Source organism: Carcharhinus amblyrhynchos, chromosome 28, assembly GCF_965287045.1.
Source record: "Carcharhinus amblyrhynchos chromosome 28, sCarAmb.v2.hapA, whole genome shotgun sequence".
Lineage (NCBI taxonomy): Eukaryota > Metazoa > Chordata > Chondrichthyes > Carcharhiniformes > Carcharhinidae > Carcharhinus > Carcharhinus amblyrhynchos.
The window spans coordinates 20,785,841-20,810,276 of record NC_137351.1 but is presented as its reverse complement, the minus strand read 5'-3'; the positions used below and the strand labels follow the sequence as shown (position 1 = coordinate 20,810,276).

Below are 24,436 nucleotides of genomic sequence, written 5' to 3'. Positions count from 1 at the left end.
GCTTTTCTTGAGTCAGTTGCTACGTGACCCCAGAGTTTTGGGGACTGTAAGGAGCAGCGTTGTTTATCTAGTGTCCATCAGGATAACATAGATCTCGATTACCCTTTGGGCCATTGGTTCTCCCTCCGTCACCTATATTTCAGCCACCATGTCAGCCTCTGGGTGGGTAAATACTGTGTCAGCCTGGAACTAGTGTGTATCAGCAGGACACTTATTTGGGTCATATCGCTCGTCAGCAACGCTAAGAAGACTCAGCCCTTGAAATGAACCGGGTCTCCTGTCGGAGGGAGCGGGTGGCAAGCCCAGCTGTTGCTTGTCCCTTTGCTAAAATCTACAGTGTAGTTTCTTGAATCAAGGTTCACTTACAAGGAAGTACTGAGAAATGGTTGGGAGAGAAACTATTCAAATTAAAACAGCCTTTAAGCTCCACGATTAGTACATCTTCCACATGGACATATGCGACTCAGTTCATTTAGCTAAATGGCACAGTGTTTAGCACTGCTGCCTCACAGTGCCAGGGACCTGGGTTTGATTCCCAGCTTGGGTCACTGTCTGTGTGGAGTTTGCACGTTCTCCCCGTGTCTGCGTGGGTTTCCTCCTGGTGCGCTGGTTTCCTCCCACAGTCCGAAAGACGTGCTGGTTAGATGCATTGGCCATGTTAAATTCTCCCTCAGTGTACCCAAACAATTGCTGGAGTGTGACGATCAGGGGAATTTCACAGTAACTTCATTGCAGTGTGAATGTAAGCCTACTTGTGACTAGTAAATAAGCCTTAAAAGCAAAATACTGTGGATTCTGGAATCTGAATCGAGAACAGAAAATACTGGAAAATCTCTGCAGGTCTGACAACACCTGTGGAGAGAGAATAGAGCCAATATTTTGAGTCTGGATGACGAAACTCTGACAAAGGGTCATCCAGACTCAAAACATTGGCTCTGTTCTCTCTCCACAGATGCTGTCAGACCTGCTGAGATTTTCCAGCATTTTCTGTTCTTGTTTCAGTTCATTTAGCACTGTACTTGATGTGCTAAATAAGAAAGTAATGCAGTAGATTTTCCTAAACAAAATGAACCAATTAAGATAAGATTTGGCATTGCCTTCTCAAATGGATAACAGATGTCAGAAGTAATACGCTCCTCTCATGCTCAGAACTAGGAAGTACAAAACTCTAGAAGTGTGTTATTGGATTTTTTATTAGATTCTCTTATTCAATTAGTGTTAATGTCTCTGTTTAACCTTAGTGGCTCCTTTTTGAATAATGATTAATAACAAGTATTATAGTTGTGGACATAAATAAAGCAAAGAAATAGATTGTAAATAATAGTCATGAGAAAGCACAGCCTTTACAATACTATTATCAAATGCTTTTCTGAGTAAACTGGGGAAAGTCTGAGGTAAACTGTGTTGTGTAGGTGATCATACAGGTGATATCAGAATAGTTTATGTTCTTATGTTTAGTATTAATTCATTGCTTTTACTTTGCACTTACACACATTTGCAACCTTTTTAAGGTACATTTTTCTCATTGAATTTATAGTGGCATGATGATTACCATTGCTGCCTCATAGTGCTGGAGGCCCTGGATTCAATTCTAACCTTGGTGACTCTGTGTGGAGTTTGCACATTCTCCTCATGTCCGCATGAGTTTCCTCCGGATGCTCTGGCTTTCTCGCACAGTTCAAAGATGTTTAGGTTAGGTGGATTAGTAGGAGTAAATGTGTGGAGTTACAGGGATAGAGTGCAGGATGGGCTTGGGTAATATGTCCTTTTGGATAGTCGGTCGACTGAATGGCCTCCTTCGACACTGCAGGGATTCTGCATTTATGTCCATAATTGAATAATTTAACATAAAGATATTGCGATTGAGTTGTGTGCAACTTTGGCTACACTGCATTCTCTGAGATATGGTCGCGGTGATTGGCAGGACTGTTACATTGCAACCCCTTTTCTATTAAAGTTGCCGTAGTCCCAGATGACCATTTAACTGATCACCACACCTCAGGCGAGGGGCAAGGTTGAGAAGGTATGGCATTCATGAATAACCTAAGCCGGTATGGGAATTGAACCCGCAATTTTGGTGTAATTCTGCATCGCTAGTCAGCTGTCCAGCCAACTGAGCTAAACAGACCTTCCAAACCTTTTCTATTAGATTGCTGCTGAGTGCAAGTGTTTAGTTGTCCCATTGTTGACTGCACCTCAAAATGTGAACAACCTAAACAACACCAAACTTGCACTTACGTGGTGCCTTTAACACCATAAAATATCCCAAGGCATTTTACAGGGACATTGTCAAATAAGTTTTATCACTGAGCCTTATAAGGAAATAATAGGACAATTAATGAAATATTTGGTGAAAGAGGTTTAAAGGATAAGAGGTGGAGAGCGTTTTAGTGAGGAAATTGAGTGCTTAGGATCTTAAAGCATGGCAGCCAGTGATGGAACGATGGTAATCTGGAATGCACAGGAAGCTATAATTGGAGACACAGAAATCTGAGGGTTGTAGGGCTGGAGGAGATTTTCAGAGATTGAGGGGAGCCAGATCATGGAGAGATTTGAAAACGGCAATAAGAATTTCAAAATCAACTAATTATCAGTGAGCACAAGGCTGATGGGAGAATGGGACTTGGTTGGGAGAAGCAAAGTTTTGGATGAAGTCAAGTTGACGAATGGTGCAGGGTGGAAGATTGACCAGGCGTTCATTGCAGACCCCCAGACAAAAGTATGGATGAGGATTTCAGCAGAAAATGAGCTGAGCCAGAGACTAGTGAGTGATATTTGGGATTTGGAATTAGGCATTGCTGGTAATTGAGAGGATGTAAGGTTAGAAAGCCAACTCCTTGTTGGATAAAGCTCACTTCATCGTTCTGACACTGACGGAGACCAACTCTGATTTCTGGATCTTGCAAATTGCTGTTACTTTTGCTGATTCCACTTCTGATCACCAACTGTGTCAAACCTTTAAAGAGTGTCAGACTTTTCTCATGCAGTCTGTTTTTTTAAACTTGCACACAGTGACTGGTAGAGCATTGCTTTTGTAAAGCCAAGTGAGAGTTCAGTTGTAAGATAAAAGCACCTTGTCTTAGCTCTGCTCTGACAGCTAGAGGCAATGCAGTGCCCCAGAATCCAACATGTACGATACTATCATGATACTGTGCACCTACCTACCGGCATAGGTGTGACTTGTAGCAGTAAATAGATACATAGGTAGGTGATATAGGCCATTAATAGAAGCACCTTTGTATTTGAGCTTGTTGAATTATGGGAGACCCACGACAATTATTTAGCTACCTTCATTTATGTGGCTAAATCCTTTCTGGGAGCAGAATCGGCGCACTCCTGTCCTGGTATAAAGTAGTTGAGTTCACCATGATATAATCACCAGGATCCAGCATATATATGCCAGCCTTAAATCTAAATTAAAACAGAAAATGCAGGAAAATCTCAGCAGGTCTGACAGTATCTGTGGGGAGAGAATAGAGCCAACGCTTTGAATCTGGATGACCCTGCATCAGAGCTGAAGACAGCAGAAAATAGGACGAGATTTCTACTGTTAGGGTTGGGGTTTGACAAAGATGTTATGGCAAAGCTTCATCATCCAAGCTCAACATTGGCCCTATTCTGTCTCCATAGATGCTGTCAGACCTGCTGGAGATTTTCCAGCATTTTCTGTTTTTGTTTTGGATTCCAGCATCGACAGTACTTTGTCTTGATCTTAAATCTCAGTTAGATGAGCACGGTTATGAAAAGGCTTTTTGTTCGGAATGAGTGCTGAAAAGCCCAGATGTAGCAAATTAGTATGAAGGAAGGGGGATAATTTTTCAATGACAATAGATAGCAAGTTACAGTATGTTTGTTTGTTGTCTGAAAAAAAAACAATAGGGTGTGAGTGGTTTTATCCTAAAGGTCACTGTTTGTACTGTTAAGCAATAGGCGTTGATAGTAGAGAATAGCAGAGAGTTGCTGCTTTGAAGTAGATGTGCATTAAGTGGCAATTAATGTGGTCAGAAACCCTATAACGGTGCGTAAATCTAACTGCATATTGCTGGTGGCCCCGATGACTTTCAATTCCCACTGTTAGTTTCACCATTTTCATTGTTCTCTCGTGATTCCTTTCACATGAGAACCAGCAGCTTTCAAGGTGGTCACACCCGCGTGTTTGTGCACATTTTACTGAAAGCATAATGCCAGGATGGATACCAGTGATCCCTATGGAATTTCTACTCTGCAGAAGGGGAAAGAACCTGTAAAACAAGCTGTTCAAACAAAGATTGCTTTTGTTAATGATTTACTCCATGGCTGTTGATGATAAATTGAAGTAATGACCTTGACTGGACAGAGGAACACATTTTTACAATTAAGCTTTCTTGACCCGAATTTATAGTGAAGGTGACAGCCTAGGAAGCTTTACTTCCAGTGTGTAATACTCTTGGTTTGTGTTCAATTTCATACTTGAGTATTAACTCTTAATGCTCTATGCAGGTGCTGCCAATAGCTACATGAAAGCAGCGTCAAAGTAAGGAGCCTCACAACACCAGGTTAAAGTCCAACAGGTTTATTTGGTAGCATGAGCTTTTGGAGCTGCTCCTTCAATTGTACAGGCATGTCATGTTAAGAACTCTCAGTTAATACATTTAAAGATTGGACACAGACAAGCTGTCTTGATGGCTGCTGCAAGCTATGTGACTTTTGGCATTAGGGTTACAGATAGCATCTAGTCTCCTGTGAATACCTAATTAAATATGGATATGGGGGAGGGGCACCTCCCCCATCTGTGGAATTCACATTCCATTGTTTAAGAATGGGTCAACACCTAAGAACTATGGAGTTTTCAGACTACCCGTCTCCATGTTTCATTCTGGACAAAGAGGGGAGATCGAAACTCAAACCGGAACTTCCCATTGTACCATGATGGCCTTTTGCATCCTAGCTAGACGGGGTGGGCCTCAGAAGTATTTAGCCAGTGGTCATGTAAAAGCCAACTTGGGACAGCAAGTTTTATCCAAGGATTCAGTGACATCTGGGCAGACTGCAGAAGAACACCAACCAGACAGCAGCTGCAGAAAAAGGCAGGGCCATCTTTACATTTTCAGAACCATTAGTCATCAGGCAGTCCGAGAATCAGGTTTTTGAAACCAGCTGGAGGTCATCAAGCAGCCATATTAGTTAATCTGTTCCAGTTTCAAAACTAATCCGAGGACCAACCTCCTAGACATTCGGCTACAAGAAATTTCACAACCTTTTGTGAACCCTTCGCTTTAAGAGACCCTAACTTCAACTTTAAATCATCTCATCTATTCAAGAAACCACAGGCCTGCCAAGTGGCAGACTGGAAATTATAAATCAGAGTCTGAATTAACAGTGACCTGTGAAAGTGCACTATCTTTATCTGAATCCAATCTTTGTGTTTATCATAGAATCCTGACAGTGCAAAAAGAGGCCATTCAGCCCATCGAGTCTCCACCCAGGCCCTATTTCCGTAGCCCCTCATATTTATCCTACTAATCCCCCTAACACTAAGGTTAATTTGGCATGGCCAGTCAACCTAACATGCACATCTTTGGAGTGTGGGAGGAAACCTGAGCACCTGGAGGAAACCCATGCAGACATGGGGAGAACATGTGAGACATTACCTTAATTTGGGATAAATACATGGGGATAAATGACGTTCTTTATTTTAAACTCTCAGATGTTTGCTGCTGAATTATTTAATTGGAATACACATTCCAAAGGTGAGGAAAGACACACCTCTTTCCATGCAAACATACTGATTACAGACAGTAAGAGAACAAATACACTCTAACAAACATTCATGATATCTTTATTAATGTATTTATTTCTAACATTGGAAAAATACAGCTTTACATTTAATGTATCAATACCAAATTGTCCAAGTTAAATTTGTTGTTAACTGATTTGATTTATTATTGTCATGTATTAATATGCAGTGAACAGTGTCATTTCTTGCGCACTAGACAAACAACATATGGAATGCCAGTGTTGGACTGGGGTGGGGTGGGGTAGCATGGTTAGTACTGTTGCCTCACAGTGCCAAGGACCCGGGTTCAGTTCTGGCCTCGAGTCACTGTCTGTGTGGAGTTTGCACATTCTCCCTGTGTCTGCATGGGTTTCCTCCCGGTGCTCCAGTTTCCTCCTACACTCTAAAGATGTGTGGGTTAAGTTGATTGGCCATGCTAAATTGCCCTGGTGTCAGGGGGATTAGCAGGTTAATGTGTATGGGAATAGTGGTCTAGGTGGATCTGGGTACAGACTCGATGGATCAAATGGCCTCCTTCTGCACTGTCGGGATTCTATGAAGAAGTCTCACAACACCAGGCTAAAGTCGAACACATTTATTTGGTATTACGAGCTTTTGGAGTGCTGCTCCAAAAAGCTTGTGATATCAAATAAAACTGTCGGACTTTAACCTGATGTTGTGAGACTTCTTACTGTGCTATACAGACAAAGCATATCGTTCATAGGGAAAGAAAGGAGAGGGTACAGAATATAGTGTTACAGTCATAGCTAGGGTGTAGAGAAGATCAACTTAAGGTAAGTTATTCTTTATATAAAGTATTCAAACGTCTGTGACAACAGCAGGGAAGAACTGCTCTTGAGTCGGTTGGTTCGTGACCTCACACTTTTGTGTCTCTTTCCTGACGGAAGAAGGTGGAAGAGAGAATGTCCGGAGTGTGTGGGGTCCTTAATTTTGCTGGCTGATTTTCCAAGGCGACAAGAAGTGCAGACAGCTGGGAGGCTGGTTTGTGTGGTGGACTGGGCTTTGTTCACGACCCTTTGTAATTTCTTGCGGTCTTGGACAGAGCAGGAATCATATCAAGCTGTGACACATTTGGAAAGGATGCTTTCTATGGTTCATATGTAAAAGTTAGTGAGAGTCATCGTGGGTGTACCAAATTTCCTTACCTTCCCGAGAAAGTAGAGGCATTGGTGGGCTTTCTTAACTATAGCATTCTTGTCTTTCCTCAGAATGGTAGAGATAATTTGGCCGCCTTGCATTTGTTTGAAGGTTCAGATAATTTGTATGCAGTTGCCTTTTCCTAATGAAACCAGTCAAACCTACTTTCCTCTTTGTACCTATGACCGTGTGGCCACATTCCCCTCCAACTCGATTTTCAAGTTTGCCAATGACACCACTGTGGTGAGTTGGATCTCAGACAATGATAAGACAGAGTACAGGAATGAGAGAGAATCTGGTGAACTGGTGCAGCAACAATAATCTCTCCCTCAATGTCAACAAAATGAAGGAGATTGTCATCGACTTCAGGAAGCGTAAGGGAAAATATGCCCCTGTCTTCTTCAACGGGGACGAAGTAGAAAGGGTCAAGAGCTTTAAGTTTTTAGGTGTCCAGATCACCAACAACCTGTCCAGGTCCCCCCATGCCAACACTTAAGAAAGCCTACCAATGCCTCCACTTTCTCAGGAGACTAAGGAAATTTAGCATGTCAAGTACGACTCTAACTTTTACAGATGCACCATGAAAAGCATTCTTCCTGATTGTATCACAGCACAGTACGGTTCCTGTTCTGCCCAAGACTGCAAGAAACGACAAAAGGTTGTAAATGTAGCCCAATCCATCACACAAACCAGCCTCTCATCCATTGACTCTGCACTTCCTGCTGCCTTGGCAAAGCAGCCAGCATAATTAAGGACCCAAACATCCTGGACATTCCCTCTTCCACCTTCTTCCTTCGGGAAAATGATACAAAAGTCTCAGGTCATGTACCAGCTGACTCAAGAACAGCTTCTTCCCAGACTTTTGAATGGACCTACCTTGCATTAAGTTGATCTTTCTCTACACCTTAGCTATAACTGTAACACTACATTCTGCAATCCCTCATTTCCTTTTCAATGAACAGTATGCTTTGTATAGCGTGCAAGAAACAATACTTTTCACTGTATGCTAATACATGTGACAATAATAAATCAAATCAAATCTTCAATGTAAGTACACTCTGATATGTCATGAAGCCATTGTACATTTGGCTTTTGTATGATTACAGATTTCACAGCAGGGCTGCTTGTGAGACAGATTACTTGGTCTCCATCTTTTAATAGCTTCTTTTTCACCATTTAAAATGAATGCAAGATATCTGAGAAATCAATGTTAACTTTCCGTTAAATGCTAACTTTTCAACTCAAATTCCTTAGCCTTAAAACATAAATTTTAAATAAGTTACTACTTCCCATCTGATACTGGGTTTGCTTTGAAATTAGCAAGTGTTCAAAAGCAGACTGTTTTTGTCCTTTAAAATACTTCACTGCTCTCTGCTGTCAGTGTCAGAAACCCTTCTCTAAAATAAATGGATCTGCTGGGAATTATTTGTGAAATATTTAATCAGTGCCTTTCAAATGTAAACAATGGGGGAAAAACACGATGATTCACCAGAACTTCAAACCAGAAATTAAAATCTGATTTTCTTTCCATGGCCACTGGCCATTGTGTAATTTGCTTGGAAACAAAAACTGCCAATGATCATATCTGTCTCCCTTTAGGCCTCCATTCAACATCCCCACCTCCACAGAACAATACCGTTAAGAATGGGGATTTGCCGGTGAAGGTTTTGAACCTGTGTCCCATTACCCACGACTGCAACTGTTCCATCTTTAGTTGAAAATGGAATTGCAAACATACACATTGAATTGTCTTCATAGCTTGGGACCGTACTCGATTTCCCTTTCTGTGTGCCTTCATTGTTTTGACAAGACTTTGCTTGGTACACTTGAGAGGCAGTAATTGCATTTTTGCAGATACTAGTAAGCCAGCTTCAACATGGAAGTGCAGCTGACTCATGTTAGTCCAGATTGAAATATTTTCCTCATAGCCTCATTCCTCTTTCCTGCTAAATACGTGACCTCAGACTTTTGTATCTTTCTCCCGGTGGAAGAAGGTGGAGGAGAGAATGTCCGGAGTGCGTGGGGTCTTTGTTAATGCTGGCTGCTTTTCTGAGGCAGTGGGAAGTGCAGACAGTCAATGGATGGGAGGCTCGTTTTCATGATGGATTGGGCTACGTTCATGACCTTTTGTAGTTTCTTGCATTCTTAGGCAGAACAGGAGTATAGCAAGCTGTGATAGAACCAGAGAGAATGCTTTCTATGGTGCATCTGTAACAGTTGGTGAGAGTTGTAGCAGACATGCCAAATTTCCTTAGTCCTCTGAGAAAGTAGAGACATTAGTGGGTTTCCTTAACCATTGTGTCGGCATGGGGGTACCAGGACAGGCTGTTGATGAAATGGATACCTAAAAACGTGAAGCTCTTGACCATTTCTATTTTGTCTCCATTAACGTAGACAGGGGCATGTTCTCCACTACGCTTCCTGAAGTCAATGACTATCTCCTTCGTTTTGAGGGAGAGAATATTGTCGTTGCACCAGTTCACTCGATGGGGTTGCAGTTACAGTCAGAACAGCCACAATCGTATTGAATGATGGAGCAGGCTAGAGGGGCTGAGTGGCCTAATTTGTATTCTTATCTCTTCCCACAAACACCGCCTTTGCCTTCAGGGTTATTAATTTTCACAGAGAGGAGCTGTATATTGATCAGCAGTGGTAATATTAGCCATTGATCTTACTGACTGAGGGACTCTGAAGTCTGTTGTAGGATCCAGCTGCATGGTCAATTGGCTAACCATCTACATATTGGGGATCAAACTGAAATCACGCTGGAATTTCTTTGATTCTGCCTCTTTACTGAAAGAGGTAAATTCTTGCTGATGTACAATTCAAAGAGCAATGGTCAGCTCTTGGTACTGCATCATTGTGGCTGTTTGCACTTGGACATCATTCAGTCATCAGACCACATCCCCACACAGGTATCCTAATAATCATTTGAGAGTAATCTAGAAAATTGCATTGTCTATGATCAACTGCAGTTTTCCTCAGTTAAGCCTTGCAAAGATTGAAATTGTGATCTAGACCCCCTCTACCACAATTCCATCCCTGGACCAATGATTCCATGTACCCTCCATCCTTTAGCCACCATCGGACAGTTTCCAACTGTGTCATCCTATGTAGAACATAGAACATAGAACATTACAGCGCAGAACAGGCCCTTCGGCCCACGATGTTGCGCCGACCAGTTACAAAAACAATGACCCACTAGCCTATACCAATCCCTTTTCGTCCATAAACCTATCCAGAGATCTCTTAAACGCCCCCATGTGACCACGAAGAGCTTCCAGCTGCTGTCCATCGGAAAGTCGACACCTTTGAAACTAGCCTGTGCTCTTCTGCCTCAGAAATCCTCATCCATGGCTTTGTCACTTCCAGATACCACTATTCCTAAGATATTAGGGCTGGCCTCCTGGAATCCGCTCTGGTTTTGGCTCCAGTTCTCCTGAACCTCTGTACCCTTTATACTGTCCTACTTAATTTGTCCATCATTTATACACTTGCTAATATACTTTAGCTCCTGATGCCCCAGCACCTGAACCCTTGTCTTCATTCAGAAACCTCCATCTTTACCCTTCCCCATCACCCCTCCTGCCATCTCCCCCACCACCCCCTCCACCTCTCTCTCAACAACCTGTGAGTTCTTCCTCCTACACTGCCCTCTTGTCCATCTTCTCTTCTTCCTTCACCCCATTATTGGCAGCCATGCATTCAACCACTCAGTCCCCATACTCTTCCAAAAAAAATCCATCTCTCCACTCTCTTTTCATCCTGTGAGACCTGGGTTAAAACCTGCTCTTTAATGTCTTCTTGTCCGTTTTAAATATGCTGCTGTGAAGAACCTTAGGGCCTTACTATGAAGGCACTGTACAAATGCAGGCTGCTGTCATGACTATATTGATGCCTCTGCCTCGAAGGTATGTGCTCTTTATGTAGGTGCCAGAGGCACTGCTACAATAATCTTGCTGTGAAGATGCCGGCGTTGGACTGGGGTAAACATAGTAAGAAGTCTCACAACACCAGGTTAGAGTCCAACAGGTTGGACTTTAACCTGGTGTTGTGAAACTTCTTACTGCACTAATCTTGCAGCAGGCTTGTTAAAATGTCAGCTGGTAGGGTCCTGTAAAATAACTGCCTTGTAAATTGCATGAATTCTATCATGTGCAATGAAATCAATATGTGCCTAATACCTTTGTACCAAGTGCCTCCCCATTTGAAATTTATTGCCTGGTCTCGAAACCTCTTACATGGAGGACACTGGTACTGTTAGCAATTACCATATTGGAAAAGGATTATTCATTGGTTTCTTTGTTTGTAAGTGTTAGATCCGTCACAGCATTTTGGGTTTACCAGTGTCAGTTTGCGGCACTCTCACCTCTGAGTCACAAGGTTCTGTTTTTAAATTCTACTTAGGCACAAAAATCAAAGCTAAAACTGTAATCCATATGGTAGTTAGTGGTTAGAGTGGGTAGCACTGCTGCTTCACAGCACCAGGGACCCGGGTTCGAGTCCCGGCTTGGGTCACTGTCTGTGCGGAGGCTGCATGTTCTCCCCATGTCTGCCTGGGTTTCCTCCGGGTGCTCCGGTTTCTTCCCACATTCTGAAAGGCATGCTGGTTAGGCACATTGACCCAAACAGATGTTGGAGCATAGTGACGAGAGGAATTTCACAGTAACTTCATTGCAGTGTTAATGTAAGCCTTACTTGTGATTAATAAATAAAAAAAAGTAAGACAATGCTGAGTGGGTGCCGCATTGTCACAGATGCCATCTTTTGGATGAAACTTTAAGCCAAAGCCCACCTGTCTTCAAATAGGTTAGGAGTAGGCCATTTGGCCCCTTGTGTCATTCTAGTTACAACTCCACTTTTCTGTCTGCCTCCATAACTCTTGATTGTGGATCAAAAATTTATGTCAACTCAGCCATGAAATATTCAATGAGGAATCTCCAACTGCTCTTTGAAGTTGAGAATCCCAAAGATTAACCATCCCCCGAAAGAAAAATTTCCTCCTCAATTTCTACCTTCAGTGGGAGATTCTATTCTTTGAAACTTTGCCCTGGTACTAGATACCTACACTTGGGGAATTATCCTCTCAGCATCTACCCTGTCAAGCCCCCTCAGAATCTTTTGATTCAATAAGATTGCCTCATATTCTTCACTTGAGTGAGTATAGTCCCAGTTGCTTGACATTTCCTCGTAAGGCACACCCTTCATCCTAGGAATTAGTTGAGTGAACATTCTCTGAGCGGCTTCCAATGCAGATGAATAGCATTATTTGGAAGAGCAGTAGTCCTGGCCAAAATGAATCCCTCAATCAATGTCACAAAAATATATTCAGCCACGATTTTACAGCCTAGCTAGGGCGAGACGGAAATTTCTGTCCGAGGTCAACAGAGATTTCTGTTGTCGGATCCTCGCCCCTGCTGCTTCCGTGGCAGGCGAGATGGTTGCGTTCTGGCAACCACCTGGTCATTGCCACTTTGCTGCTTATGGGAGCTTGCTGTGTGTAAATTGGCTCACATCTCCTATATTTTATAACAGTGACTACACTTTAAGAAGTACTTTATTGACTGCAAATGCTTTTTGATGGTTGGTGGATGTGAATATGATATAAATGATACTCCAAAATGATACGGTAACTTTCTATTATATAGTACTGCTGCCTCAGTGCCAGGGACCTGCATTCAATTCCCAGCTTGGGTCATTGTCTGTGTGGAGTCTGCACGTTCTCCCCATATCTGCATGGGTTTCCTCCAGGTGCTCCGGGTTCCTCCCACAGTCTGAAAGACGTGCAGGTTAGGTGCATTGGCCATGTTAAATTCTCCCACATTGTACCCAAACAGGCGCCGGAATGTGGCGACTAGAGGATTTTCACAGTAACTTCGTTGTAGTGTTAATGTAAGCCTACCTGTGACTAATAAATAAACTTGCGCTTTATTATATACTTAATTTACACATGTCACTGAAGACATTGAGGCTATCTTGAAAGGTGCAGCATTTTTGTCAAGAGGAACTACGCTCTGCCAAGCCTGCTAAACCAGTCTTTCATCATTCCTGGACAGCCAGTTTGATTTCATGTTAGTAAAGTCATCATTGTGTACTTGTTTTTCAAAACTGGAATTACTCTTGTTGAGATAGAGACAGGAGGATGATGTATGAAAGTATGCAAAAGATTTGTGAACCAAAACATTGGATCGATTACTACATCTAATGAAGCAGATAGATCATAGAATGCCTTAGTACAGGAGGCCATTCAGCCCATTGAGTCTGTACCAAATACAAGCCCACCCAGGCCCTATTCCTGTAATCACGCACATTTACCCTGCTAATCCCCCTGACACTGGGATCAATGTAGCATGGCCAATCAATCTAACCCACACGTCTCTGGACTTTGGGAAGAAATGGGATCACCCGGAGGACACCCATGCAGACACAGACAGTAACCCGAGGCTGGAATTGAACCCCAGTTTCTGGCGCTGTGAGACAGCAGTGCTAACCACTGAGCCACCCTGTATCCTTTCATGAAAAAAGTAAAGAAATAAATTGCATTTATATAGCACATCCCCTCAATTACTTTTGAACTGTGTATATTGTTTGACAAATACAGCAGCAATTTGTGCAGCGCAATGTTCTACAAGCAAGAATGAATTAACTGAAAGATGATCCATTTAAATGGTAATGAGAGATAAATGTTGACCAGGTCAACAAGTGAAATTCCCTGTTCTTGCTCAAATAGTGGCGTGGGATCTTCTAATTCCGCATACAAGGGCAGATGGAACCTTGGGTTTAACATCTCGTGAGTGAAGCCACAGGCAGTCATGCGTGGCCGTACATTCTTTTTTGTTACAAGTTAAAAGCTTGGATTTGCAACAGAAATAAATTTTAAAAAAACATAATGATTCCCTTATGTGACTTGGTTAAGAATATAGCACCAGTGCACTAAATTAACGCTGAGTAGCTTCATCAGAGATTTGGTGCATTGCCCAGAGTTTGACAGGGAAGTTGAGGAAACAAAACTTTGCTTTCTCCTATTTTCTAAAGCTGCTTGAACTTATCAAATAAATGTGACAGCAATTTAGTTTGGATTCTCAAGAGGTCATTCAGTTTTCTAGTGAACATTTTAAAGAAGTCTCATTCAATGATGTTGATTTTTTTGTGATTCCCCCCCCCCAGTGATTTATGTATTTATTATACGTGTTTTGCAAGTACTGCATTAAGTTTTCCTGATCTTTGCATTTGCAACAAAATGCAGAATTAGCCTACTGATGATCGTTGGGCTATCTAGGGTAGAACTTCACAACTGGTCTCATCTCTGACATCAGTGGAATGGTCCCCAGCTGCGTCTTGAGTTAAAATGGAGACTGCATTCAGTGAGTAGAAACAACAGAGCAAAAGACAATGACCTGGATACTCATTGACACATCAGGTGTATTTCCCGCCATATTGACTGGAGTAGCTTGTCCAGGACCCACAACTGAAACAGGCGGCCAGCTCGCTGCTTCTAAAACATTTATTCTTGGGCTGTCCTCCTGTATCTGTTCTCTGCAGCTCCACAGTAGACCATTGCCAGGCATACCACAGAATCCCCACAGTGCAGAAGGAGGTCTGAATAGAATAGGAATAGAGGCATATGGTCCCCGGAAGGGTAGGGGGTTTTAGTTAGGTCGAGCAGTATGTTCGGTGCAGGCTTGGAGGGCCGAAGGGCCTGTTCCTGTGCTGTAATTTTCTTTGTTCTTTGAAGTCACTCAGCCCATCGAGCCTGCACCAATAACAATCCCACCCAGGCCCTATCTCTGTGACCCCCATGTATTTATCCTACTGATCCCACTGGCACTAAGGGACGATTTAACATGGCCATTCCACCCAACCTGCACATCTTTGGACTGTGGGAGGAAACCCACGCAGACATGGGGAGAATGCGCACACAGTCACCTAGGCTGGAATTGAACCCGGGTTCCTTGGCACTGTGAGGCAGCAGTGCTCACCACTGTCAGTCCCATCCTTCATTATCCCCCACCCCCTAAATTGCCATGAAAACCATCCTGTCCCATCACAGGAGGAATGGAAACTTCAACAGATCAGCCAGAGATCTGATCAAAATTGGGCCTTGCTTCTTACTGGCACGGTGGCATAGTGGTTAGCATTAGTGCCTCACAATGCCAGGAACCCGGGTTCAATACCCGGCTTGGGTCACTACCTGTGCAGAGTTTGTGCATTCTCCCCGCGTCTGCGTGAGTTTCCTCCAGGTGCTCTGGTTTCCTCCCACAGTCCGAAAAATGTGCTGATTAGGTGCATTGGCCATGCTAAATTGAACGGGAACCGGAGTGTGACAACTAGAGTAACTTCATTACAGTGTTACTGTAAACCTATGTGACACCAATAAATAAACTTTAAAACTTTACATTAGATTGCTGAGCTGCAGACATGCATGTGTCCCCAGACAAAACCCCCCTCCCCCGAAGTGAAGGTATTTTTACTTTTTTTGTATATTGCCTGACTTCTGCTGGAAGTAACCTCATGTTTATCATCCAAATAGTCAAACTTATTAAAATTGTACAAGTATTTTAGTAACTCAGATCAGGTAGCAGATGTTTATGAACCATTTCAGGCATCCTTTCACATCTCTTCAGATCATACTCTCTGAATCCCATCTGGTAATTGCATCTTGGAAAAATGTTTTCTTGTCAAGAAATATTAGCACAAAAGTTACCTAGTTTTCCTTGGATCTTTTAAAGAATAAAGTATTGCGATTGTTGAAAAATTAAAAAGGAAAAGCTAGAAATACAAGGTGGGTAATTCAGCATCTGACAGGACAATAATTTGGATTTGTTCCATCAGATCTGATGATCTTCAGCTGAAAATCTTAGTAACGGATCAACATCTCAGCACCTTCGTGATTCAGAATGATTAACATGTGAAATAGTGGTTGACTGCGAGCCTTAGTCAGTTTTAAGGGCACACTTGAGGTTCAGTTGCCATCTCCTTTGTTTCATAAACAGTGTATTTGCCAGTGAATGGGAGTTTGAGGCATCCTTTTCATCAATACAGAGACTATTATATGTTGGATGGATCCTGCATTCTCTTTGGAGGCCTGACATATCTTAATGTTGCTGATTAAATATTCTCTTGAGGGTTTTTCTGGAATATCAGAACACTATTTTTGGCAGCAGTTCTGGGTGGGGACCATACATGTTGTAGAAGAGGTATAAAACTGTGGGTGTGGAAATGATAAAATGTGGAATCTTGGCAACGAAAGTTCACTTGAAGAGGCCATCACCAAGAAAGCCTGCTTAGACTGATTTTTAATAGTCCTAGGGTAATGCTGTGCTAAGCATAAAAGAGTAGAATAAATAGCAACTGATGCAGTAATCTTAGCACAGAGTAAAAATCTTCAATTCTCCAGATACTGCTTTTAAACAGAACCCCTCCCTCTTGCAAAGGAGTATGAATTCATCTATTGCTGTTTGCTTATCCAGCTTCGAGCTACTTTTTAACCGTTTGGTTTGCAAGTGCCCACGCACCATTCATTTTGATAATCAGTTGACGAATTAGCCGGTTTTGAGTGAGGGAGTTTCACTGGAAATAAATCATATCCCAATTGAGTTATTAATTCTGAACTCCATTTGACACATTTGTCAGTGAGGTCCACTTCATTCATTCTGATTTTTTTTCCCTCTATCAAACTAAAAAGAAACAGTAATGTTGAAGATATAGTGATTCTAGGGATGGGATTTCATAGTTTTCATGGCTGTATTTAAGCTATTCCAGCCATTACCAAATGGCCATGCTCTTTTCTCTTGAGGTTTCCCTTTCTCCTGTGCTCTTGGGACTAAGTTTCATGAATCAAGTTTCATGACTTGTCCAAGGTCCACAATAACCTGTAGAATGAATGCATCCTTTTAAAGAAGGCCCTCCTCCCAGGAAAATATTTACTCTATGCATATTGTGTACCCCTTAACTTTTCATCAAAATTGTGTCCTTTGAACTACGCTGATTTTTTCTGAGAACCTTGTCAATCCCCTTTCGTTCCTCAGCTCTTGCTGACTGACCCCATTAATCTCTGCCTATTTCCTGGTGTTGTACCTTCCTTTTTCAAAACTATCATTTATCAGTTCATTCTTTCAAAACCTCTCAACCCTTCCATTCTGTTCAACAATTTCCAATTTCTCTGCACATTCCATCTTGCTAAAGCGCACTCATCTCTTCAAATCTGGGTCACACCTGCCCACAGCACTAAGATCATCCAAATCTATGCTGCAAATATTGTTCTCAAAGATTTTGACCATGACTTGCCTTATATCCTGATCATCACCTTTGACCACCCAATATTTTTCAATGTCTCTCTTCTGCAGCCTGCCCCCACTTCCGACTTGTTTCTTCCAGCTCCAGTCTCAGACATCAAAATGAAACCATTACATCTCCCCTCAACATTTTCTCTACCCATGCTCATCTGGTCATTTTTAGGAGATTTTCACAGTAACTTCATTGCAGTGTTAATGTAAGCCTACTTGTGACATTAATAAATAACCTGTTAAACTTTGAATACCTAGGAATTACTCTTCACTGTATTTCGGAGAGCTTGGAGTGAGCCTCTGTGTGTATTCCGAGACACACTGTTTCACCTCTCTATCTTTGACTTTGATTCCTTAACTGTTGCCATTCTTTCTCACTGGCAGTCTTAGCTAAACTCTGAACTGACTCATAATTCCATCCACCTTAGTGTTTGTAAAATGATCATTTCTGAAGATGTGCTGGTTAGGTACATTGGTCATGCTAAATTCTCCCTTGGTGTACCAAAACAGGCGCTGGAGCGTGGCGACTGGGGGATTTCTCAGTAACTTCATTGCAGTGTCAGCCTACTTGTGACACCAATAAAAAAAAAGCTTAAAGCTTTGGATCAGTGCCACACTGGACTCCGTCAGCCGTCTCGAGTGCCAGCTCAAGCCTAGTCTGATGCTGTGAACTCAGCACACTGCTTGCCTTAAGTCTTTGTTGTATTCAATATTAAAAACTGTATTCCGCAACCCCTGACACATTGCTCTCTTCTTCTTCCTCTCATCGCTGAAGAGCCATCGCTCATGCCTTTGATATTTTAGAGCCGGAATTCTCAAATACTCTTTTTGCTGACCTCTGTGTCTGCACATCACTGTTGGGCATACCAGCCTTGTACAAAGCCTTCATCCACTATTAGACCCCTGAAATTGTCAAACACTTCTGTAGCTTTCCTATAATCCCAATGTAGATGTTCATTTTCTCAATCAGATTCCTCCACGGTATCGCCCTACCCTTTTTCCATAATCTCTGCCAACTATATTTCATAACATTGTCACTCAACTCTTTTAAGTCTTTATTTGTTTCTTGTTCTTTATATTCTCTAATCCAGACATTGCTGTGGATAGCGAAATGATCAAGTCTCTGGAACTCGCCAGATTCCCTCAATATTTTCAACAACTCCCTTAAAACTCTCCTCTTTTTACTGCCTTTTCACTTCACCTCGTCAACTCCTGCTTTTTCCTCTACCTGCTTCCCCTTTCCCCTTCTGGTAAAGTGCTCCAAGATGTTGGGCAGCATGGTGGCACAGTGGTTAGTTAGCACTGCTGCTTCACAGCACCTGAGACTCAGGACCAATTCCGGCTGCGGATGACTGTTGATGTGGAGTCTGCACGTTCTCCCCATGTCTATGTGGGTTTCTCCCGGATGCTCTGGTTTCCTGCCACTGTCTAAAAATGTGCAGGTTATAAATTTTATTTATTTATTAGTCACAAGTAGGCTTACATTCACACTGTAATGAAGTTACTGTGAAAATTCCTTAGTCGCCATACTTCAGTGCCTGTTCGGTTACACTGAGGGAGAATTTAACATGCCAATATATTTAACCTGCACATCTTTGGACTGTGGGAGGAAACCAGAGTACCTGGAGGAAACCCGTGCAGAGGGAGAATGTGCAAACTCCACATAGATAGTGATCCATGCTGGGAATAGAATCCAGGTCCCTTGCACTGAGAGGGAGCAGTGCTAGCCACTGTGCCACCCCTACAGGTGGATTGGCCATGCTAAATTGCCCCTTAGTATCAGGGGCAACTTGGGGGACTAGCTAGGGTAAATACATGGAGTTATGGGCATAGGGCATGGATGGGGTGGTGGATGGTGCAGACTTGATGGGCCGAATGGCCCCCTTCTGCACTGTAGGGATGCTATGTTCTCTACTGAGGAAATCTATATGGAGATGAGCTATTAAAGGTTATGAGAAAAATGGTCCGTGAAAGCTGAATTATGGACAGAAGGGTTCTGTGTACGTGACACTGCAAAATCTCTATAGATGCTTTTACATTGAGAGTGTGCTGTCAGAAAAAGGAATGGTACCCCTACTGTTGATGACACACTTTAATATAAAGATAAGGTTTTATGGATTTTAGTGAGCTTCTTTCGAAGTCAGTGCCGCTTATGCTTATTTGCTGAGCACGATTTTGTGCACCTTTAAAATTGCACAGGGTATTTGTAAAAATGCACATTACTTTGGCTTCCATTTAGAAATCAATCTCAATAACTAATGCAGCAAAGAGAAAAGTAAATTGGCCAGAGTGTTGCGTGGACTCGGTCATCCTTCATGTGTGCTGGTTCACAGGGCTCGAACAGCAACTTCAACTTCAGAGGCATTCCAGTTTTTCAATTTAGATTATTTTTGTAAACTGGCTATTGGCTGGCCCAAAGATACACATGATATCTTGATCTTGCGAGTAAACAGATGACAATGCACTATCACTTGCTACTGATACTGCCTGTTGATAATTGCTAACTTCTTTGAAACGTAGGGACCCTGATGGCATTCTTAGAGCACACATTACCTCCATGGCATATTCCCCTTTTATTGTTCCGAATAACAACATTTACTAAACACAAGCATGTTCTTGTTGTGTGCCTGGTCTGCTTTGTGTTGGGAACCATGGGTTCCATTTATTCTGGTGGCAAGTGTTTTTATTTTGATCTTGCATGATTTTCAAACATTCAAAGACCGGAGACGTTTCTACTTTCCAGTCTTTATTTGGAGGAATGGATTTTTGTCAATTCCACATTTCAAAAATCCCAATGAACAGAATTGTAAGTTGACACTTTAATTTGTGTTGACAATGCTCTCCCACAGTGAGCACCAAATGTGAGAGTACTTTCGGTCTTCCTTGAGACACACCTGTTGTAATTGAATCGAGACGTAAGCCCTATTTCCACTGATCTTTATGTTTGAATAACGCTGTATTTGTACTGATTAATAGTCATGGACGGCAGCTTTGCAGTGAAGTAGTGTCATTGCCTTAGGCTGCAAAGTGATCTAGGGTCATGTGGTGTTTCTTGCAATGCCAAAGGCAAAGTACCAACAATGACAAAAGTTTTCATTCTTAATTCACTGGATGTGGGTGTCACTGGCAAGGCATCAAAATAAACACACCACTTGTTTCTATGTGGATATTGCTATGTTACATACAAATGTCAAAGTACATAATCTCTAAATCATAAAATCCCTACAATCAGAAGGAGGTCCACCAAGCCTGCATTGACAACAATTCCACCCAGGCCCTATCCCCGTAACCCCACACATTTACCCTGCTAACCCCCGACACTGAGGTGCAATTTACCATGGCCAATCTACTGAACCCACACATCTTTTGGACTGTGGGAGTAAACCAGAGCACCTGGAGGAAACCCACGCAGACTTGGGGAGAACATACAAACTCTACACAGACAGTCACCCAAGCCTGGAATTGAACCTGGATTCCTGGCGCTGTGAGGCAGCAGTGCTAACCACTGTGCCACACTTACTAAATTTAGTTATTGCTAACTGTTACTCACCTTTCGACGTTTCACACATTTTACTTTTTCTGTGCTCTTCGCTGTCATAAATTGCAAACTCTGAGCAAATCTGATGCTCTTTTTAATGGAGGTTTAAGTAAAGTGAGTTCAGCATTGGTTACCTGCTCTGAATTCACACGGTTTTCTCTGTAATACACAGCATCCACCTCTTCAAGGAGTCGTAGATTCCCACTTTCTACCTGAACAAAAAAAGAGTTTAGGTAAAACTTGTGCTTTGATAGAATCCCTACAGTGCAGAAGGAGGCCATTTGGCCAATCAAGTCTGCACCGACTCTCTGATAGAATATCTGACTCGGGCCGCCTCCCTCGCCCTATTCACGTAACCTTTCACATTTACCATGGCCAATCCATCTAACCTATTCATCTCTGAACTGAGGGGGGAAACTGGAGCACCTGGAGGAAACCCACACAGACATGGGGAGAACGTGCAAACTCCACACAGACATCACCCAAGGCCGGAATGGGTTCCTGGCGTAGGGTGGAAGTGGGTGGGGAGGGTGGTGGATGAGTATGGGGGGGGTGAGTGAGGGGGGCTGTGTGGGCAAAATTATTACAGTGAATTTTTCATGGGGAGGTGATGACGCGGATTGAATGAGGCGTTTGGCGAGGAACACACGTTTTTGGGAACTGGCCCCTCCCAGATTAAGCCGAGTTAGGTCAGTGACTGTACTCTGCCTGTGAATGTATTTTTTTTTAAACCTCCCTCGATCATACTTGAGTAGTGGAGATGTTAAAGAAATCTGTTCAAGATGTGACCATATTAGGTAATCACTCCCCTGGGTGATGGATTATCATCTCTCCCTCAGCTATTTGAAGCTGTTACTTGGCCGTCCATGAGGTCACATTACTCTCAGCAGGTGCTGCTCTCAGTAGTTCTGTCAGGTGGAGTGCAGGCTAGAAGTTTTGAAAACTACCCCTGCGCTTTCAACAGATTGGCTCACTCTCCTCTCCCATTTGGAATTTCACCCCTCTCCCGATTGGAAATCATAGAATTATAGAATCCCTACAGTGCAGAAGAGGCCATTTGACCCATGGTGTTTGCACCCACCTTACCCAGGCTGTCTCCCCCCACCCTATCTCTGCAACCCCACACGTTTACCATGGCTAATCCATCTAACCCGCACACCTTTGGACTGTGGGAATAAACGGGAGCACCGCGAGGAAACCTACGCAGACATGGGGAGAAAATGCAATCTGCACACAGCCAGTTTCCCGAGACCGAAATTGAACCCGGGTCCCTGGCGCTATGGGGCAGCAGTGCTATCCACCGTGCCACCCCTCTCCCGATTATAAGCCTTGGAGTATTATTGCTGGACAATTAATCCAGGAAATCAGCTGAAGTACTGGGACGTGGGTTCAAATCCTGCCACAGCAGCTGGTGGAATTTTAATTCGATAAAAAAAATCTGGAATTAAGAATCTACTGATGACCATGAAACCATTGTCGATTGTCAGAAAAACCCATCTGGTTCACTTATGTCCTTTTAGGGTAAGAAATTAGCTGTCCTTGCCTGGTTTGGCCAAATGTGACTCCAGAGCCACAGCAACGTGATTGACTCTCAACTGCCCTCCAAGGGCAAATAGGGATGGGCAATAAAGGCTGGCCAGCCATTGATGCCCACGTCCCCTGAATGAATAAAAAAAAAATTCTCACCTCTCCTGATTGGAAATTGGTCTACAACATGTACTTGGAGGAAGTCCAGAGCACCTGCATTCTGACCCAAATTCTGACCTCCTGTGGATGAGCCATATTTGTCCATCTACCCTATAGGAACTTCAGACCTGTTATTACTATGGAAAAGCTCAAAGACTAGTGCCTATTTTCACTCATATATTCCTTTTAAAATAAAACTCAGCAGCTTGCTACTTTCCTCTTCCTGAATTTTGGCTCATTGTCAATTAACAAGACAACCTTAGTTTTTATGGTTTAACTGTGCATTCACTCACTTCTCAATTGGAAGAGATATTTTGCACTGTTTTACTGTGTTCTGTGGGATTGATTGTGTGTTTTGTCTTGAGCGAGAAACCTCTCTAGTACTGTGGAAGTCTTTTGTAATATTCAAATCTCACAGCTTCTGTGACTGTCTTATTCTAACAGAGCAAAAGTGCACTGGAGCAAGAAAAAGTTGTAGCCAAACAAGCGAAGAACACGGCAGAGGATCATGTGAAACATCTCATGGATGAAAATGAGACCCTGAAGAGGAAAGTTAGAGAATTAAAGGATGAAATTGGTGAACTCAATCAAATAATTTCCAACATGAAGACAGAAGAGAATAGGATGAAGGATAAACTTGCACGTCTGGAGGTATTGCAGCTTAGAGACACAGTTTATATTTACAACCCCTGCTTTTATCTGAGGGTTCAGTGTATACATTTATGTAGCCTACAGTGCCAGTGGCTTTGGTATGGTAGCAGCCCTTTGTCATGAAGTCCGTAGCTGGCAGAAGACAGCTAAGTAAGTGCCTTCCTGACTATTATTATTTAATGAATTAATTAGTCACGAGCAAGGTTGACATTAACACTGCAATAAACTTGCTGTGAAATTCCCCTAGTCGCCACACTCCGGTGCCTGTTTGGGTCAATGTACCTAACCAGCACGTCTTTCAGACTGTGGGAGGAAACCAGAGTATCAGAAGAAACCCACGCAGAAACGGGGAGAACATGCAAACTCCACATTGACAATGACCCAAGCCGGGAATTGAACCCGGGTCCCTGGCACTGTGAAGCAGCAGTGCTAGGCACTGTGCCGCCCACAGGTTAATGAGGTAAATAACCAAGAGTTCAAAGTTGGCGAATAATGCGCTGACAATGCAAAATAGCTATCAAGATATTCACTACAAAAGTGCCACATGAAGCTTCACTGAGTATAGAATCCCTACAGTGCAGGAGGCGGCCATTTGGCCCATCGAGCCTGCACTGACGACAATCCCACCCAGGCCAAATTCCCATAGCTCCATGTATTTACCCTATAATTCCTCCTGACACTAAGGGGCAATTTAGCATGGTCAATCAACTGAATTCGCACATCTTTGGAAAGTGGGAGAAAACTAGAGCACGCAGAGGAAACCCACACAAACATGGGGAGAATGTAAAAATTCACACAGTCACCCAAGGCTAGATTTGAACCAAGGTCCCTGGTGCTGTGAGGCAGTAGGGCTAACCACTGTGCCACCGCACCCTGATGCTAAGCAGAAGGAGACAGTTACTGCTGGAGGAACATCAGGTTCCAGGCCTGAGTCATTCCATTTGCCTGTAGGGATGGTGAGCAGTCAGGAAGCTACTGAGTCAGACCATTCAGAGATGAAAGCTCTCTCATGATGAGCGTCAGTTGGCTTCAGAAGAGCTCACAACGATCACTCAGGCCATGGGCTAAGACACCTTAAGGAGCATTCATGCCCTATCGAGGATAGCTGGAAGTGCTTTGATCAATGGTCAAAGCCCATTTTCTTTAGATCCATAAATCTTAGTCCGAGTAAAGCAGCTCCAGATTTTTTTCAGACTTCTGACACCTTGATTGGGATACTTGTTTTTGCTTAAATGTTAAAAGGTTAAAAATCAAATTAAACATTATCTCGTGTATGGTTTGCATTAGTCATGTTTTACCCCTTTTCCATTCCTCGCTGTTATATCAGTGTGGTGATTGGAGGTAAACAGTTGATGTTATTGC

General features: G+C 42.8%; 1 protein-coding gene across 2 annotated transcripts in view; it reads left to right on the top strand.

Annotated features, from left to right (window-relative positions):
- Positions 1-24,436, top strand: part of cgnl1 (cingulin-like 1) — a 157,281-nt gene that overhangs the window by 79,140 nt on the left and 53,705 nt on the right. For both annotated transcript variants that reach the window (XM_080214363.1, XM_080214364.1), the window contains exon 9: positions 22,868-23,074. In XM_080214363.1, the coding sequence (XP_080070489.1) occupies positions 22,868-23,074 (207 nt within the window). The remainder of the gene's footprint in view (positions 1-22,867; positions 23,075-24,436) is intronic.